Consider the following 21,224-nt stretch of genomic DNA (forward strand, 5'->3'; position numbering starts at 1 on the left):
ATTTAAACTCTCCCATTTTCCCTTTCGAGAAGTTGGGAGGTTTGAATGATTTTATGGGAAGCATGCAAGATTTGGTGGAGTTTATAATTCAAAATGACCTTATTGATGTGGGTCTTTAGGGAACCCCCTTTACCTGGTCAAATAATAGAAAAAGAACAAGACCTAATACAAGTCAAATTGGATAGACTCTTAGTTTCGGTGGACTGGCAACAACTAATAACATCTACTTTGGCAGCTCCTCCTAGGACTACTTCTGACCATTCCCCAATATTGTCTAATTGGTCTTATGGTATCTTTAGTGGCCGAAGCCTTTTCAATACAAGATTATGCGGTAGACACACCTTGACTTCAAACAATGTGTGGAAGAATGGTGGGACATTAGAATAGAAGGAAATGTTATGTGCAGGTTGATTGGAAAATTGGAGTTTGTCAAGAGAAATGCTATAAGATGGAATAAAATATCCTTTGGAGATAATTTTAAGAAGGGGGAAATAGAGGAAAATTTAGACAAACTCTAAAATGCTATGGCCTGGGGAGATAATTTTGTTGAAATCCTAGAGGAAGAAGAAGATTATAAGACCCAATGGAAGGAAATTATAGCTAAAGAAGAGATGTATGGAAGCAAAGATGCAGAATCCAATGACTAACAAAAGGAGATATAAATACCACTTTTTTTTATAGATTGGCTTCAAATCATAAGAAAATAAATACTATAATTTCTCTACAAAACATGAATAACAATATTCTTACAAAACAAGAAAATTTTGGAAGATGCATTGTCACCTTCTTCTTTGAGGCCTATGCTTCTCATAATAGGAATGTGGATGTGGCAAAAAGAAAGATTCATATTCAATCCCTCCAAAGTGTGTTGAAGGAGAGGGATCATGCGCTCATAACCAACCTAGTAAAAAAGGAGGAGGTGAGGAGGGCGATGTTCTTGATGAATGCCTATAAGGCCCCAAGACCGGATGGGTTCCCTCCTGCTTTTTTCTAACACTATTGGGAGACTGTTAAGAAGGATTTAACAAGGTTTGCAAGCGAATTTTTAGAATTGGTAAGTTGTTGAGGAGGCTTGTTAATACTTATATTATTCGTGTGCCCAAGGTTCAAGATCCAAAAGTCCTTGTGGATTTCAAACCCATTAGTCTATGTAATACAATCTGAAAAGTGTTCTCTAGGACCCTTGTGAATAGACTTAAACCTTTCTTGGGAAATTTCATTGGCTCCCCTCATAAGGGTTTTGTTCCAAGTAGACAAATTATGGATGTCGTGTTAACTACACATGAAATGATCCACTCCATAAAAGAAAAAGTCCTGATATAACCCTAAAACTTGACATTTCCAAAGCTTTTGATAAGGTCAATTGGGCCTTTCTTTATGAAGTCCTTGAGAAGATAGGTTTTAATAATAAAGTTATTTGGAGGATTAAAACTATGATAGAAACTATGAATTATTTGGTCTTGGTTTATGGAACTCCTTAGGGATCCTTTGGTGTTGGACGATGTCTTAGGCAAGGGGATCCCATATCCCTTATCTTTTTATTATGGTTGCTAAAGTTATGGGTGGGTCTTTCTCTAGATTGGTCAGTTCCATAACTCTATTAGGAGTTAAACTTGCCACCTCCTTGCATCTGGAAATCATACAACACTTTGTGGATGATACTTTTTTATATGGTTGTTCATCAATGGTTGAAGCTAAGGTTTGGCATAATCTCCTAGATGATTATGATGCTAGCTCAAGACAACAAATAAACTTTAGTAAGATTAAGATATATTTTTTCAAAATGGAGCAAAATTTTTATAGATGAATAATGAACATATTGGGTTGCTAGTCTGTTGGCCTTCCTAACACATACCTTGGTCTTCCCCTGATGGTAAAGGAAGTTTCCAACCATTTTTGGAATACTATATTGGAGAGAATGCAGAAGAAAGTAGTTGGTTGAAAAGGTAAGGTATTGGGTAGTGTTGGGAAGATGCAGTTACTTATTGCATCTCTTCAAGGAGTGCCGATGTATTTTCTTTCTCTTTTTAAAATATTCCAAGGTATTGCAGAGAAAATGGAGAAACTTCAAAGGAACTCATTAATGAAGAAAGGAGGAGACTTATCCTAGTTAACTAGGAGACAATGTGCGAACCCAGAGATAAGGGGGGGATTGGGAATAAGAAAGATTGTGGATCTCAATAGAGCTCCTCTTGCTAAGGTTGGGTGGAGATTGGTTGAAAACCATGCTAGTTGGTGTAGAATTATGAAGGCCACATATCTTAGCAATGTCCCTTTTGTGTATTACCTCATGGACAACAATTGGCCTTTGGTTTCCAACATCTGGAACAATTTGATAAAAAGTAGTAAACTTCTTAGAGAAGGGTTGCGTTGGATGGTTGGGAAAGGAACTAGAATAAGAATTTGGGAGGATAATTGGATGGGAGGAAAACCTATATCCCAAAGTAAATTTGGCCAACTAGATGTGACCTTAAAGCATAATTTTTGTGAGAAGGTTAGTGAGTATATTACTTGACAAAGGAAATGGAGAAGCATTTTAGAGGTGGTTCCTTAACACTTATGGACTCTGGCTGGTGAACTAATGGAGATTATGGACTCTTATAGGATCCCACAGTCCCCCTGAGAAGATAAGTTTGCTTTGGACAAAACAACTAATGGGAATTTATATGTTAAGTCTTCTTAGCATATGCTATTTGATAGAGATTAAACTCCCCCTAAATGGAGAAAGGTTTGGAATAACCAACTTATCCCTAAAGTGAATTTGTTTTGGTGGACGAATTTACATGGAAAAATACTTACAATTTATAATCTAAGGAAAAGAGGTTTTCAAATTCCTAATAGATGATATCTTTGTAAAGTGGAGGAGGAGAGTATATAACACATTTTCCTTCAATGCCCCTTTGTTGTGGGAATTTGACAATCTATACTGTAGAAGTTTCATGTGGAGTGGGTTTTCCAAAATAACTTACAACAATTTATTTTATGTTGGGATTGCCCCTTCTTTCATCCTTTGATTAGACCGTTGTGGAAGATAATCCCTTCTTGTGTATATTGGGGAATTTGGAAAGACAATAACAACTAGATCTTCCATGAAGTGGAGAACAAGGAGGAAGTGGTGTTTAATATTATTTTCAAGTTGTCAAAGGAGAATTTAGGGAACAATAAGTGGAAAATCCCTGAGGTCTCTCTATCAATCAGTGAACAGAAGATAGCTATGAATTGGAAACTCTCGAAGTCCTTTCATAGGTATGACAATTCAAAGACCTTGGCTAGGAGGAATACAAAATGGAAGCCCCCCATTCATCCAAAGGTAAAGTTAAACTTTGATGGTGTTGGAACGAATGGATGTGGTGCGAGAGGAGGTATTGTTAGGGACTCGGTTGGTTGTCAGCTGATGGCTTATGTGGACAACTTAGGTGATACTTCTAACAATGGGGTGAAAACCATGGTGCTATTTTAGGGGCTAAAGATGGTTGTCAGCTTAGAATGGAAGCACATCAGCATGGTGACTCTATGGTGATTGTGGAAACGGTGAAAGGGGGTGTGGACTCGGGTTGGTGAATAAATGGCATCACGGGAGATATTTGGAATCTCCTCACAAAGTTAGATAGTTATGATTTATGGCAAGTTTTGAGTTGCATGTGCAAGGTTTAAGATGCTGGAGACAGATGGATTCCCCTCTGGCTAAGGCTTGTGCCCTTATTGAATGGGAACATAATATAATACCACGGGAATGATGATCAATTTTAGAAAGGTTATTATTGTCTTATGGGGGTAGTATTTACAATATTTAAGAAGGATGTTGATTTGAATTTGTATTCAAAACACAATGAGATTAAATGGTGTAATATCCATTATGATATGGGGAATTGGAACTTGCATAATGTTTTCATTATGAGATTTAATGGATGGGCAACATAGGAGATTATGTGCAATTTCTATCAGAAAAATATATGGAAAGGGAATTAATAACCCTTTCGTTACCCTTTGAACTTTCTTTATTAAGTACAATCTTCAAAGGCCTATTTGTCATTTAAATGATGGCACGAAAAGCAATACACACGTGTTAACCTTCCATTGAAGGGACCATTTTTTTACTCACACTCCTTGTTATAATTATCACAGCTTGATTAAGTCTTTTAACTTCATTATGGAGCAACCTATGAGATTTTTTTTTGTAAGGTAGAGAAGCGAGTAAGGGCATTTCTAGAATTGACAATCTAGAGTTTTCGGAGAACTCTGGTTTGGACTTTGAAATGGGTGGTGACATGTTGCACATTGAGTCATCCAGGATTGAAGATTATGCTAGAAAATCTTGTACGTAGATGGCTTTGTATGAGGGTGGTCTAGTTCCTTTCATGGAGGCCATGGTGGGATATGACGATAATGTTGTCACAATTTGTTGATGCTTGGATGGATAGATGAGTCACCATAAATAACATCTCTTTGCATGTGAATGGGGAGATTATTACCATGGCTACTAGTTTGTCTATGGATGGTCATAAGTGGAAGAAGGTTACCAAGGTTACTGATGAGACAAGCTTGAACAAATTCTTCAAAAAAATGAAGAACCTATGAGATTTAGAGGTGGGTTCAGCCATGAAGACCTCTTGCCCCCCTAGAATGAGGTATGTTTTGTGCTCATGAAATATCTAACTCTTGAAGGTAGATTTGGTGTTTGCTATTATTATCATTTCCCTCTCCTCAACCATTTGAGGCACCATGACGAAGTTTCTATTCCATTTTTTCTTTTACATGATCATGAAGCTACTGTGTTAGAGGCTAGGGATGGATGGAAGAAAGGAAAAACTTTATTGTTTTGCATTAGGGTCTTATCCTTCACCTCTATAACTATCATTTGGTCCTTGCTCGCCCCCTCGTTGTGTTGCCTTATTTAATAAACAAGGCATGCATTATCCTACTGGCAATGGAGGGGGTTGTTTCGTGCCCCCCAACCCCTAGCCTTCCCTTTCTTCCACCCCCTCTGGTAATTCCAAAAAGCATAAAAAGATTTCGAAAGGGACCCAAAGCAAGCAAAAGCCAAAAAAGAAAATATTGGTGAAAATTGACCTAGTTGATTCTGAAGATGATAATGATGGTGGATGCAAGAGGTCCCATAGGCTGGCCAAAAGTAGGGCCAAATAGAAATAGAAGACTTATAGAATTTTGGAGATTAATGAGGAGGTGACAGGGTCGATGGTGAGAAGAAGGGGAATGAGAAAAAGAGAATGGGAAAGGAGGAAAATGACACAATAATGGGTACAACGGAAAATAGCTCTGCTTTGAAGGAGGTTTCAATTAAGAAAAATAAGAAAGTCAACCAAGATACTACACATGTCTACTAACTTCGCTATGAATACTATGGACTTTATTTCCACTGCTATGCCTTTTGCAAGGAAAGCTAAAGATTCCTCACCAATGATGACTACCTCCCCTATGAGGATGGAGAAAAAAGAAAAAAAAATATTTTCTACTAACCCTATTGTGTTGCAAGTTCAGGAGTTGGAGGTGGCTAAAGGAAATTGTGCTAGCTGCCTAGAGTTGCACGGTTTCGTTGACACTAAAAGGGAGATGGAGGCCCTCAATGCCCAATTCATTGTGTTAGATGAGAGTTTTAGCACTCTCCAAGTTTGCACTAAAAGTGACCCATGTTGCTGCTACCACTCTTCCGACACTGCACCAGGAAATTGAAGAGGATGGCACTGGCAAGGAGGACTCAAAGAAACCATATGGTTTCCTTAATGATGATTGAACCAAAGTTCTATTGGCGAAGAAGATAAGAAAAGGGAAAAGTTTAGGCCTTTGTTTTATTTATGATATATGCTTTAGATTGTCGTCTACTGGTATACACTAGCTTCTAATTACTTGATCTAGCCAATAGGCCTTAAAGGCTTTTATTCTTTTTTGTTAAGTAATTATAGTAGATACGTTGTTGCTAGTTTTAGTATATATGTTTGTATGGCTTTTAGTAGGAAAAACAATATGCAAGCTACCAGTAATTTTGGTTTGTTACTAGTAGATGGGATTCTATGTTAGATAATATTGGGTTTATTAGTTTGGGGAATTTGTTTTTGATATTAGGGAAAGGGCTGTCAATGTGTTGATAGTTCTATGTCTAGGCATATGATTTATCCATAATATTGTAGTAAGGGTCAGCCCCCTTCAAAAACATTGATATGCAATAGATATACTAATGTTCTATAAAGACTAATCCATCCGGATTGGTAAGTTCAAGTGTAAAATAATAACTTACAATATAAATAAATGCTTTGTCATTATTAAATCTTTTATAAATGAAACCAGACATCTATAACATCTTATGTCTAACATTTTGAATCTGGGTCTAGAGGCCTCTCAAAAGGTTGTTCTTATAATTATTTAATATTTAGATTTAAACTTATCTTCCTAATTTGAAACTCCATTGGCTAGATTATTATGGAAAGAAATAGCTAACTAGACTGCATCTCAAACCGTGAAAATTTTCATAGAAAATGTATTGTCTTTCATCTTCGAGATTCATTGCCCCACAACGTGTTTCCCAGAGCCTATTGATCGGTTTTACCATGTAGTTCCCTTTTACAATAGTAAAGATTCCAGGTTCTGCATATTTTACATTAAAAAAAGGTGGATTGACCAGCTTTCAGCATTATATGATATACTGTGTTAAACAGGTCCATAGTACCGGGAATAATAACGGCATTCCTTACTGACCCATTGTTGCCAATACACAGTAGTTAATATAAGCATGTAGAATTTCTGTTATGGAGTATTCGCTTCAATAATTCCTACTTTCCGTTTGCTCGATAAGAAAACTTCTTGTTGGAAAAAGCTTTTAATAGCAATAACGGGAACGGTAAGAGCATGATTGAAATTTGAATTATCCCAGCACAATAAGATGGCCCAAAATTTCAATTTAAAGGCTGTTCATAAGATCGCCAAAATTCAACATGTGGAAAAAGAATCCAATAATTATATATTAAAATACTTCTTTTCTTGATTACAATGGCAAATCCTTGATACAAATAAATATATTTCAAGTAAAATTAAGTCCTATTACTGGCACAAATGGTCCGGTTTGTCATGGAAGAAGATAAAAAATCACCCAGCTTCACATGGTATATATACATGAAAGGTGAGCAAAAAATGATTTGGCTAATTGAAAGCCCAAATTACAGGCTAGACAAACCAATCAATAAAATATAGAAGCATTATCGCAGTAAAGCATCTTCACTTGAATTGCACTTCTCATTCAGATAACAAGTCATAGAACTCACTGGCCATAGTTTCTTCTTCTAGTATCTGCACTACTCTGCTCGTCGTTGGGACGGAACCCCTGGGCCTGGGAGGCAAGGTTTCTTCTTCTAGCATTTGGACTACACTGTTCATTGTCGGACGGTCTTCAGGACTTGGTTCTACACACATTGTTGCGATCTCTAGAAATGATTCAATGGTATCCAAGGAGATGCAATCACATTTTGAATCAACAATCTCTTCCAATCTACCATCTGCCATAAGTGTATTTACCTGAGTTTTCCAAAAAACAAGATTCAGTACGAAACTCAAACTTGTATTTTGAATCTTCCTAGAAGTTGCAGTTCAGAACTAGGACAAAATGTCAATTTCAAGGAAGCGTGGCTTGAAGAAAATATATGGATTGGCAAACTTTATCATTCGTGTTGGAAATGTATGTGATTAACCATTAGTTCCTCTGAAATCAAGAATTAACTATAGGAGTCCTTTGGTTTGTGATCTAGTGGTAGGATGCCTCCTTATTGTATTGATGTTCTTGCTTAGAAACTCGGCATAAGGCATTACAATGTTAGAGTGGTATAAATGTTAAGAAAACTGGCAAGATATGGCGGGCGAGTTGCCTTCAAGGAATCCTACATATATTATGATGTTTATGTTGGAGCATACCTCATTCCTGGACAGTCAACAGGCCTGTTTGCCCAGTGCATAAATATTCAAAAAAGTGGAAATGGCTGGATCAGATTTAACTCACCCATCCTACCAAATTCAATCCATCTTTGACAAAAGAAGGATCTGTAGGCCTTTTTCCACTGAGCAACTCTAGTAATACCACTCCAAAACTGTACACGTCTGATTTCTCTGTCGCCCGTCCATTTTGCAAGTACTCTATTTTGGAATTCGCATTAGAGGCCAATTCATGAGTATCCCGATTTGCATTGGAGCTGAATTCACTAGTATCCCAATAAGTAAATAAAAATGAATTCATAAAGTAGATATACCTGGAGCTAAATAGCCAAAAGTGCCTGCAACAACAGTAGTGACATGAGTTTCCTCATCTTCCAAGAGTTTTGCAAGCCCAAAGTCTGACACATGTGCTTCGAGCTTCTCATCAATTAGTATATTGCTTGCCTTTATATCACGATGGACAATTCTAGGATAGCAGTCATGATGCAGATAAGACAGCCCCCGACCTGCTCCAAGTGCTATCTTCAATCTAGTGTTCCAGTTTAGAGATGATGCAGGTTGTTTGCTATCTGGAAAATACAGAATAGAAAATACAGAATACCTCTTAACAGCTGTACATTAAAGTTACAGATTCCTGTAAATTGGAAAAAAGATATTAAAAACTTAAGTCAAATGAGAAAAACTAATATAATTCCTGATGAACCAACCATGTAGAAACTCATCTAAACTGCCCAGAAGCAGGTAATCATAGATGAGCATTTTAGCTGATGGAAATACACAATAACCCCGCAAATTAACAAGGTTTCTATGTTTAATGCTTCCCAAGATCTCCAGCTCTCTTTCAAATTGGCGATTGGATGCCACACCACACTTGTCAATTCTTTTTACAGCAAATGCACTATTTTCACCCATCACCAATTTATACACGGTCCCAAAGCCTCCGGAGCCAATGATGTTACTCTCTTCAAGCATTTCAATCCTTTTAATAATCTCTTGGGATGTGTATGGTAAATCACCATGGAATGTAACAAGTTTTCTATCTGCAACAAAACCCACCAGAACTTTATGAATAATTTTTTGGTAAATTTTCTCAATTTATATGAGCAAGTGTTTGACAAAGTAGAAGACACTCCGGTAGAATTGCTAAGAGGTAGCAAACAAAGTTCCAGAAAATAGTGAAGAAAAACAATGCACTGGAACATCTTGCCTACTGCCTAATTATACTCCAGGTGGAAAAGTTCATGCCTGGTTGGGGTTTGGGTAGCTGTTCTATCTTAGTGTATTCCTCACTGATTCCTTTCTTATGTAAAAAGCAGACCCATAAAAATACAAGTATCGCAGTGAGAATGACACCCATCGCAACCATTGCTCCAATAAGGAGCCCATTCAAATACCGTGCCATTTTCCTCGTAGACCCTGTACAAATAAAAGATGGTAAATATAAGCTAACCTAGATTATGCTAGAACCCCATAATGCATTTTTGCAACACTTTCCAATTGATGTGGCTTTTGCATCGGAAAGATTTGTATAAATGGATACAAAGTGCATAGTAATCTTATATATCTGAAAGAAAATAAATGTATATAATATAGCCTAAGATTAGGGTTTTGAGAATATGCCTCTTTTAACAACACTGCCACCATCAACAATACCACTGCTATTATCAGGAGCTGTAGCTGGAAAATCCAGTGTATCCTTACAAAGCTTTTGAACTTGCAAACCACACAAGTCTAGATTTCCAGTGAATCTGAATGCACCAATGCCAAGATGAAATCTCAAGTAAAGGAACAAAAGGACAATAATAATTTCTTCTATGAATAATTTGCAACATTGATGTTTCCGTAATCTAAGGATAATCACTCATCCTTCATGAGAGATGGAGGTTGAGTTTCTTTTGAATTGCAATAGAGTCCTTGAGAGTTAAAAGCCTCTATGCAAATATGGGAATATTTGCCACAAAGTCTACTCATCAAAATTTACAAACACAGTGAATGAACTTACGACATATTAGTAAAACCTCCCATTACTCCAGTTTTAGGGATCTCTCCTGCAAAGAAATTTGTGGAGAGGTTTCTGAAATACAAGAATTCACAATATGTTAGCATGCTATCTAAGTTTTAGTTGCCTGATACTCGTACAAAAATGCAAACATCCACAATGGTTCCTTCTTCACATACTCGCATTCATTTTCTATGTAATAGTTGTGGTTCACAAATTCCAGTTGATACAACAAATGTTCTAAGCTCATAGATGATAAAACTTATTCAAGACAAGAAAGTATTGTATATTTATTCATTGAAGTTGATTAAAATATATATAAAATATATAGTTTCAAATCGACTCCTTAGAAAGGACAGAAAACTCACAGTAGACTCCAAAAAATATGGATTTAATCATGACAACAAACCAAGTTACTTGATACCCATTAGAGTTCTAATTCAACAAATTGCCAGAACTGAAACTAACACATGTTTCACTCCAAATTCATGACAGTACACCCTCCCTTCAGCCAAACATCCACTACTCTATCAAATGAGCACAACACCTTTCCTTTGAAACCACAGGCACCTCCCCTCCTCCAACATCTAAATCGAGGCATGCCAAGGAACCTATGTTACTCTCAACAGCTTTTTCAAATGTGTTTTGATGATTCCGACACATATTATGGTCATTCAAATAGTTGGATGATTTCATCTTTTTCTTCATATAGCCAGTCCACCCAATCACTACAACGGCACTTTAAAATAGAAGCTTTTCTTTGCAAAACTATGGTATTTTCTCCTCCTGCTGCTGCACATGCACTCAAGGATCAAGGAAAATCCATCCACAAACCACACTTTCTCTACAGATAACTTTAGCAATCCAACACTAATTGTATCTTATAAGAGGAAACAGGTCTCAAAATGCTCACATCTACCTAGGTACTCCTATTACAGATACACAGCTAGTCTAGCTCTGATATCATGATAAAAAGTAAAACCTATAAAATTAAATAGTAGAACATTTAATTCAAGCGAGGAAATCACTATATATTTATTCATTCAAGTTGGTTATATAGTTTCAAAAAGCACAACAAACTCACAGTACTCACATAATCAATGAACTAAACATAACAGTGATCTGTGATTTGTTGACAGTTAAATAGCTAACTTGGCAACCTCTAAGACTCTATTGCTAGCACTATTACTAACATGTTCAATTCTTCGAAGTCATGACAGCTGACAATTTCCACATTTCAGTTATAAATTACGAGTGTCCAAAGCAAAAATAGAAATACAAGATCTGAATTCTACTTACAAAAATCTTAGCATGCCTAGCTTTCCAATTGATGGAGGAATTGTCCCTTTCAATGTATTACTTGATAGATCCCTGCAAAAATAGAAAACGTAAAGCCATGCTTCAAACAAGGAAATACAATCTGAAGTGCATATTTTTTACAGGAAAACGAAGGACCTTCCAACAAAAAATTGCAACTTACAAAATCATAAGATGGGTCAGGTTACCCAGCTCTGCAGGAACTTCACCTTCTAGGTAATTATCTCGCAAGTACCTGTGAGAGCTCAATATGAGAATAGACTATTAGATTCAGAGCATGCAGTTACCATGAAATACCTGGATCCTGCACCGAAGCTCTAGAAATCAAAAATGTTGTATAAACAATTTTCTTTTCACTTCATTATAAAAAATATTGATAGGTCAGGCTGTAGGATGTATGTAACTTTTTCCTAGCCCTAATTGCTGTAAGCATTACACAATATTTGACAAACAATGTAACAAAACAATACTCGGTATTTACAGGCTTTAACCCAGTTTTAGTTTATGACTAGGATAAATATAAAGTTTTGGTTTACCTGCAACAATTATTCAACTAATTTGTTAAGTGTGTATCACTATAATGATACAATGAGACCGATATCAGAAACTGAAATTCAATATTCAGTATTTTACAGGCTTTAACTCAGTTTTAGTTTATGACTAGGATAAATATAAAGTTTTGGTCTGCCTTTAACAATGATTCAACTAATAATTTAAGTGTGTATCACTATAATGAAGCAATGTGACGACCGATATCAGAAACTGAAATTCACTGTTTAATTTCATTAAAAGGGAAAGCACAAATTTTGCCCTGCTTCCATCAGATTTCTACCTTGAACACGTGGATTTAGTTATGAGAAAAGCGAATGAAGAACAGATAATTCACTTACAATGCTCGCAACTCTTTGCAATTGCCAATCTCTGGAGGGATAAATCCATGTAGCCTGTTTTCATGAAGAGCTCTGCACGCACACAGTACTATTCAGTCACTGATACAGAGAATAAAGAGAAGTTTTCGATTTGCAAAAGCATAATCTCAATGCTGTCAGGAATCAAACATACAATCTGTGCAGCTTCCTCAATTTGCCAATGCTTGGAGAAATGGTTCCACCAAGGAGTAGATAAGGTAAGTTTCTAGCGATCCAACAGAGGACACCATAAAGGTCCATTAGTAAATCAACAAAGTGGAAAACTCTTGCAAAATTTTTTAATGCAGTTTCCAGTCAAATTATGTGATTTCGTAACCATAACTAAAACATTATATTTTTTTTATTTTGGGACTGTAAAAAAAATGGGTGTTCAAAACTTTGAAGAGAAAAGGGCGTTCCACACATACAATGCAGTAACTCTTTTACTGAAATGGTTGCATACTACCCCACTCCAGCCACATGGGTCTGCGTCTGATGCATTCCAATTTCTCAAAACATTCTTCGTGTCATTGAGTGTTGCCTTGAATTCTAGTAAGGCTAACCCTGCCATCCAACGAAAACCCACAAGCATCCCCAAGCCTTAAAAAATTTAACAAATGTCATGGCAAAAAATCCTACTTCTGTGTAAAAATATGAGGGTAAACTATCATTTTTGCCTACTGAATAGAACTCAACAACAATGATTCTTCTTGCTACCCACTGATTGTGCATTAGGACCCTCTAATCAAATTATACACCTTCAATATAAACATGTACTGACTACCATCTTAATCTCACAGAACATAGAACCTTATGATAAGACCTACCATCTCACTCAGGGACTTCAAGCAACAAGAACAATATGATAGTCTTCGCATTGATACTCACTGCTACCTGAGACTTCTCTATATAGACATTATGATTGAAAGATTCAGCTGCACTCCTACATTACTTCTCTACAATTTAAACCCTAAGAAGGGTTCAGCTTTATAACTTACCTTCTGGAGTCAGGGCAATGGAATGTCTACTGAAACAGAGGAAAGCTGCAAGCAAAAGCAGGCATTCAACAGGCCTCAGAAGCTGAACCTGTTTCATGATTCCTGTTGTCTTCTTTGAAACTCCGAATTGCATTGCGTGAAAGAAGATCTGTCATTCCTCGGCAACAATTTCATATACCCATGTCGATGGATACTTGAGGAGTTTTAGACGCACTATTGTTGAAGCTTATTGCCGAAGAATCATCAAGCACCATCAATGAACGATTGTGTTTGCTAATGAAAATCAAATGGGACCCAAATGCTATGATTGATTATAGTTCATGACAGCACATTACGTCAAACCTAATGGTCCAGAAACAGTAATTTCGACCCTCGGATCTCAAAATACAGACGCCCAGCGAATCTGCTTGTTCGGCATTGCAGTACACATTGACAGTAGTTTTTCCAAAGGGATGCCCATAACGAAATGGGTTCTCTCCAAAAATTACTACGATGTGTTGAAACTATCAATCAATGCGAAACATGAAGACATTGTTCAGAGATGTATTAGTATTTAATGTGTCTTAGTTATAAGTAGTGCGTAACAAAATTGTGCTTAACGTTTGAGCATTGGGTTGTGAAAATTGCTGCTGTGAATATTGTGAACAGTACCATAGGTATGATGATCCTCATTGGGAGATGTGAATCATTTGAGTCAATTAACCGTTGTAGAAATTTTGCCCATCACCTACCTATTAATTGGAGGATGCAACACAGCCTCCGAAAAAATTGTCCTTCCAGTTCAATACTATTTTGCCCTTCTGCAACGGGGTAACTTTATATTAAAAAAACATAAATGTCAGTCAAAACTAGTACCACCATTAGTTTATCTGCTATAGATAAGATGCAATTTATTTTTAAGCTTTCTTAAAAAAAAAAATTAACGGTACGGAATATCAATTTGAACCACACATAAAAGTAGGAGATATTTATTTGATGCGTGGTGGAGGGTATTGGTGTAAAATAATTATAAAATATAAATTCTAAAGACATTAAAATAATGTAGAGTGTACCTTTTTTCCTTTTACTTTTTGTTTCACATTTATTTTGGTCTTGTCATAAATAGAGAGTGTAATAGATGGTTTGTTTTACTTGTGTATATACAAATACAGTCTTAAAAGTTTACTGTCTGTCAACTAGTTCATATTTATGAATGAACTAATCTTTATTATTGTCGTTCATATATTTTGATTGGTCTTCATTTATTAATTTTAAAATTTTATTTAATTAAATTTTTCTTTTGTAATAGGTGATAGACACCACACCACTAATGGTTATAGCTAATCTCAAAATGAAAATTTAAGTATAAGTGGGCGTTGAAATCAAATTTTGGAGGTCAAAATCTATCTATCTGGTTAAGAAATTATATTGATGTGTATTTGTTCATTATTCATGTGCATATATACATTATACCTGCACTTTCATTCATTATACTTGCACATCTATTCAATACAATTGCGCTTATGCGAATTTTTCTATACTCGTGCTTTGTTCACTATTCTTGTGCCTCTATTCTATATTGTTACGCTTTTATCTATTCTTTTTGCACTTTTATTCAGTAATGGTGTGCTTTTATTTTTAAGGTGTTAAACAAGTTGTCAACCTACATAATTGCACATTTGTGTAGTATTCTTGTGTGTTTGTTCCAAAGAATTCAAGAATATATAAGGAATGTTGTGAGTTGAATTTCCAAATTCATTTTGGATATAGGAGAGTTCTCCATACATACCCCTAGGATGAATCACCAGGATGGTAACCCTACCAATATCCAATCCTCAAGAAATTTAAACCATAGAAGACCATCCAAAAGCAAGAGTGGACTTAAGGTGAACAATAATACATAAATGGGATACAACAAGATTTACAGAGAATTACAGGAATACAACAAGATTTGTAGAGAATTAAAAACACACAAATTCTCACAGAATACTAAATACATTTTCTATAAAATTCTCAAAATTTTCTACTATATTTTCCATACACTAGTACATTTGACCCCATTTTTAGACCAAAATTTTCGACCATCTATTCAAATGGGGTCAAATTGGTCGGAATAAGCACGGAAAAATGTCATTTAAAAAAATCCATGCCCGTGTTGGTCAAAATTTCGACCAACATGGGCTTCATCATGTTAAAATAAAAAGTTTTCTGTTTCGTGTCCTAATTCATTGTTATGGCGGAAAGACTTGTATGCTTCCATGGCATAGATTAAAATGGTATCCGCGAACAAAATTTGCACCCTCCCTATATGGATCATACAGAATATTGAAGAAAAATGGCGTTGAAGGGCAAAGCAAGTTCTTTATGTGCTTATTTATGCTTATTTCTGCTTCCATGGCGCAGATTGAAAGGGCATCCACAAAGAAAATCTACACCCTCCCTATATGGATCATACAAGGTATTGAAGAAAAATGACGTTGAAGGGCAAAGCAAGTTCTTTATGTGATGCTCCAGTGCATTGATGTCCTTCCCAGACAGATCTTTAGCAACCTACAGCACAAAGGGGATTGAAATAACATCATCAAATTGGGAATAAATAAAAATGCAAGGGAATGACATAAATAACACAATGAATACTCCTGTACTTTTTCATCATCTTAAGTCCTCCATTTTGGAAGTTCTATGTCTCTTACATATTTTGTTCTATGTAACTTTTAACATTTGTGCCTTCTACATCTGCTATATAAGCTTTCATTGTCATAGTCTTTTATTAGATACTATGATCTTTATGTTTATTATTGTGAACTTCATTTAGTCATGTTGCACTCTTACCTTCGTGTAACCCATTGTTCTTTTCATTTCATGAACTCTATCTAGTCATGGTTCACATTTTTTATTGCACATGGATAGCAAACTATCATTGATTTTCTATTTCATCATTATTAGGAAGACTAGGTTGTGTAGCCAATAATGATTGGGTTTTTTTTTGTAGGGTGCAATTCAGTCTAATGATTCTAATGTTCAAGAGACGCTTCTTGGATACCTGTTGGATGATTCTAAGATATTGGAGCTTGTTACTGGATAAATTCATGGAGTAGGTACAAACATTTTTCTTTTTCTTTTTTGGCATTTCTTAGCTCATGCTTTTGACTACTTGTTATGTAACTTCAGTTAATGCAACACAAATCCTAATACATGTTATAACTATCAGAAGAATTATATATCTAGTGGATTATTACTATGCATCTCATATACTGTTTAGTATTACATTAAAAAAAATCATATTCTTTTACGTTGTTCAAGATTTTTTCGTTTAGTTATATTTTAAAATGGAAATTTTGAGTTTTTTTAATATATATTTTTAATATGAAATAGTCAATTCCTATATCTTGTACTAAACTTTTACCTTATCCCAAATTGTGCCCCAATTTCCAAAACTGAGAGAGCTTTTCATACCCAATCCCCTAGGTTCTCTACTAATTGAATGAAAGATACTTCTACCCTTCAAACAATCAAATTAAACCCTTTGATTTCTCAATAAGAGTGGCTCCCTGTTGAGGCATATCTATTTCAAAGAGTAGTTGGGATTGCTAAGTAGCTGTAAGTTGTTACTGAATGGTATGTTGGATACCACTTAATCTTCTTTTGTCTGTACAAAGTTTTTTGTGTTTCATAGGTTTTCTAATTGTTATCCATTAGGATAGTGATTAACTATAGCCACCATTCCATCATTTCAACTAAGTAAATTGATTAACTTGGCCCTAGCTTTATGTTTTGTGCCTATCATCCATAGTGCAACGACTAGAAACTTGCTAAAAGATCTTATTTTGGCACAAAAGGAAACTTGGTTTGAAACTTTGATGTATACCCGTGCATTATTCCAAAGATCTTATTTTAGTACAAGAACAAGGAATGTTAGCATAAGTTGTAGAATCTATGTCTACACATTTCAGTTTCATTTTATTGAATGTTTATAGATCCCTTCAACTAATCCATTTCATACATATCTTGTAATCATTGCATTCCATGAGAAGACATCATGTAAGTTCTTATATTGAAAATTGTAACTCTTCTCGCTATTAAGTCCACAATGTTCAAAATACAATCTCTGTTGAAAAATTAGGTTCCTCTGGACTACATGGTTTTGTTAGATCTAGATACACTCATCTACTTAAGCAAGTTAAATGAAATCCTCCTAGAGATAACAAGACAATGACCGACCTTTTACTTCAGTTTCAAATAATTCCCATTATGTATGATTTTAAGATGGCTCAGAGTTGCCAAAAAATTTTAACTGTAATCTCTTGACGGGCACTTTATCCTTTTCATCATCATTTCTCCACACTATCAACGTTTGCTCAAATCTAACTTGTCTCTTCATCATTCAATTCAACCATGCTAGTGTTGCGATCCCTCCTAGTTCATACTCTTTGTTCTCTTCTTCTTGGTTTTGTTCTTAAACTTGTTGATTTCTTGATTTGCGTCCACCTCATGTGGCTGAATTTTACCATCCTCTGATTGTGCCTCCAAATCTCAATCTCTTCATCTTGATGTTCTTTGTCCTGCTAGAGGGGAGAATCCACCTCTTGCTCACCATGATCCAATGGGATGTAGCTAGATCTCTTACTAGTTGCTGACTCATATGCTACTAAAACTTCATTCTCCAATGTTTGCCTTAATGCCATGACTGCCGCTAGATGTCGTTGTTTCTTTTTTGTGGCTCTTGATTAATTGTTTCATTTCTTTCCTTATCCTTGGTTTGGGAAGGCCTATTGTTGCCTCTCTCACTATTCTGACCCTTAAATCTAATACTCATCCCCTTTGGTTGCCCAGATGTTTCCTCCTCAAGTTCAATTACATCCTTCATCAATTTGTAAGTCTATAGAAGCCTCCTCACTTTTAGTTGAGCTATCTGTTTTTGCAACCAAACTTCAGGGAATGTTCTAACTGTTACCATTACTGAATCCAAACTTACCTCACTTTTGTCTTTCCAATCAATGTTGGGAATACCATCCTTCTTTGCTATCTCATAATTAGGTTGGAGATGTTGCCCATCACCTTCCACTTGGTTAGGAATCTAAATCCACTTGCTTATCTTTTTATCTTGATGTCATCTCTAGCATTAGGCCAATGATCCTCTATATGTTCCATGTGCCTATATTGTACTCCATATGCTTTCTTAATCTGATGGTGGAGATCATAGTGTGCTCTCCAATGATATAATCTGAAAGATTAGGATTCAAATTTTATGTTGTCTTTCCTGCTTGAAGAGTTGGGCATACTTCACTTCCAAGGCTGAATGGAAACAAAATCCCTGGCCTATGCTTGTGTTTCTAAATCATGTCATACATCAACAACTGCCTCACCACCTCCATTAGTATTGGCTCGTTAGGTGGGAACCTAGGGTGTTTCTTCGAACACACCACACTTCCTAAAATCCAAATGTAAGTCAATTTGGGAAATTGAATGCACCATGAACCATGATTCTTTACTAGATCCTTTACTTCTTTTGACAGTCTTCTTAGTGAGTTCCCTTGCAATAACCTCACCTTACACATGGTAAATACATCGTTAGCAATTTTGAAATCACCAATGTTGTGGAGGCGCAGTTGAGGGTAGCAGTCATAAACCACAAGTTCTCCTTTCTAGTTCTCCATTGTCCCAAGATACTGCAAGCCAAGATACTTAGGCATCCATGCCATCATGTAGATTGGGTAAGGGGTCATGTAGAATGCCTAGTGTGTGTTACGGTCCTCATTTGCTCATCAATATTCTCACTGATTATAACTACCCAATCAAACATCTCATCCCACTATGTATCATCTCTATGTAGTAACACATCCAAGACTTGAAAAGCACTGCCTGTGGACTACCTATTACTCTTTTTAGCATCAAAATGTGATCTCCTTCATCTTCACTAAAATCAATCTTTGTTAACTTGGGGAGCTGGAGCAAGTTCGTATAGGTCTTGCCAACCACTCATTGTTGACAAGGCTAATGTAATCATTGGATTTGTTTCCGTGCCCTTTCATGGCCTTCATCTTTGTCTTACTAACATTTGCCTTATGTTCTGGGATGTTGGAGGCTTCTCTTATGGCATCCACTGTGAGTGGAGCTACAACATTTCCCTTCGGTGTGAGGACTTGTTTTGTGGTTAGAGTGTAGTTTTTTGCCATCTCTAAAACTAACTCTATCCACTGATGTATAGGAGGGAAGACTGTTGCTTGTGCGATGCCACTCATAATGATCATCTTGATCACCTTGGATTGGTTGACTCCATACTTTCTATCCCTTATAAAATTTCATGTCAAATGGCCCAAGATTGGTGTCTCCAATTTTTCTCCCATGTAGAGGTGAAGTTGGATTGATGTGTCATTTCTTGTGTATCAGCTTTCAACTATGCCAACCTTCGTGCCTCAGCGCTTTCAGCATTTCTAACTCCCTTTCCTATAGTTGCTTGCTCATTTCTTTCTTTCTCTCTTGTAGGTGGATCTTTCTTCTCCTCAGCTTTGGCTATGGATTTGGATTTGGATTTTGGGTTCTCACCTCGTTTCTCCATGAATAATCCTACCACAACAACCTCTAATCAGATTTCAACTCATTTTCATCAAACTTGGACTAAATTTTTAAGTTAATGGCTGTTGAAGTATCTAAAACCAGATCCTAGACATTTACATCATATTTTTAAAATTAGTGAATTAGAGGTATAAATGGCTTAAACACTTAGGAATGTAGTCATTTTCTAATACTAGGCCTCATGTCACCTTTATCAATTTGGTTTTAATTCACTCTTAGTGGAAATGGAAAACAGGACTGAGATTTGGAAAATGAATTGTGATATGGAATTATATAAATCTGGAAGCAATTGCAAACTACTGTTAACAGCAACAACAAATTTGTTGGAGGTGAAGCTTCAAGACCTTGATTGATTTTATTTGATTTAGACCTTGGCATTTATTGGTGATGATGGAAATTAAGCTCTGATTTGTTGGTAAGCACCCCAATTTGATTGTAAAAGCCTGAGACTAGAGTTTATTACTGGCAAATGCTTGAAATCTGAGTCCTCTTGTTGCAATCAAACCCCAATTTGCTTGAAAGCAAAAAATTTACACTGATGAATGCCTGGAGGTGCATGGAATCAAAGTTCATATGCCGTTAAATGCAAATAGGGTCTTTAATTTTTTGATGAATGTTGATAATTAGAGTCTAACTTGCTGGTAGACACCTGTAATTAGACCTTAAGTTGATGATGAATGCTAGTAATCAGTTCATCTTCAACCCAAAAACTAGGAGGAGAAAGATGCGTGTCAAATTGCATCATCTCCATTGTTTAGATCTGCCACAATATGATTGAAAAACTTCCAAAATCCTTGTCCTGATGGTATGGATTTCTCAAATTTGCTTGTAATTAGTTAGAAAAAACTATTTTGAAATGAACAAATGACTTTATTTATATAGAGATGGCCTCTTTGAGTGATTCTATCCTTGCTATTCTAGAAAAATTTAATCATTATTATCAAACATTTAATAATCACTCATATTTGCATTGAATTCGTAGTTTTATTAAATCTGGGCCTCTCTGTCATTTTAAAATCAAATTTAAACCCCCTTAATGTATCAAAGCTATCTATGTAGGCATCACATTATTAAATTTAGGCCTCTTTTGGTTCAACTCGAGGCAAGTTGATGCCATGTTTGATGTCTACCATTTAAAATTGGTGACATCCTGTCTTAAATATGCATCCAAATTTTTTATTAGAAAGGGGTTGCAAGCTTAGAGTTTTGAATCCACATGCCTTAATTAAGGTTTGACCAGTCAAACTTACACCCATATTTAGGCCCACACATTTGATTAGAGTCTCATCCTTGGGCATTGAATATATGTGCCACATTAATTATCTGATCTGGGCCTCTTTTCATTCAAATTTAGGGTTGGTTTTCATGATTTTGGGACTAGCTAGCCCATGCTTTTCATGGTATATGGTCTCTTGAAGATTATTTAGGCCCAACTTATGATTTCAAGGTTACATGTTAGGCAATTTGGGTCTCTCCTATAAATTTTTAGGCCTACACGTTTCAACAATAAGG

At 35.9% G+C, this 21,224-nt stretch overlaps 1 protein-coding gene across 1 annotated transcript; it reads right to left on the minus strand.

The window, feature by feature from the left end:
- Positions 1–6,950: 6,950 nt before the first annotated feature.
- LOC149556259 (LRR receptor-like serine/threonine-protein kinase FEI 1) lies at positions 6,951–13,946 on the minus strand. Its single transcript, XM_089830466.1, has 13 exons — positions 13,158–13,946; positions 12,588–12,723; positions 12,314–12,385; positions 12,142–12,213; positions 11,415–11,486; positions 11,234–11,305; positions 9,938–10,009; positions 9,556–9,683; positions 9,181–9,351; positions 8,643–8,975; positions 8,250–8,504; positions 8,003–8,136; positions 6,951–7,524 (listed from the first exon to the last, which is right to left on the minus strand). The coding sequence occupies exons 1-13, from the start codon at positions 13,288–13,290 to the stop codon at positions 7,246–7,248; spliced, it is 1,929 nt and encodes a 642-aa protein (XP_089686592.1). The 5' UTR covers positions 13,291–13,946; the 3' UTR covers positions 6,951–7,245.
- Between the last annotated feature and the right edge of the window lie 7,278 nt (positions 13,947–21,224).

The sequence above is a fragment of the Cupressus sempervirens genome, chromosome 5 (genome assembly GCF_028749045.1).
Source record: "Cupressus sempervirens isolate cs-2001-9-10 chromosome 5, ASM2874904v1, whole genome shotgun sequence".
In the NCBI taxonomy this organism is placed as follows: domain Eukaryota; kingdom Viridiplantae; phylum Streptophyta; class Pinopsida; order Cupressales; family Cupressaceae; genus Cupressus; species Cupressus sempervirens.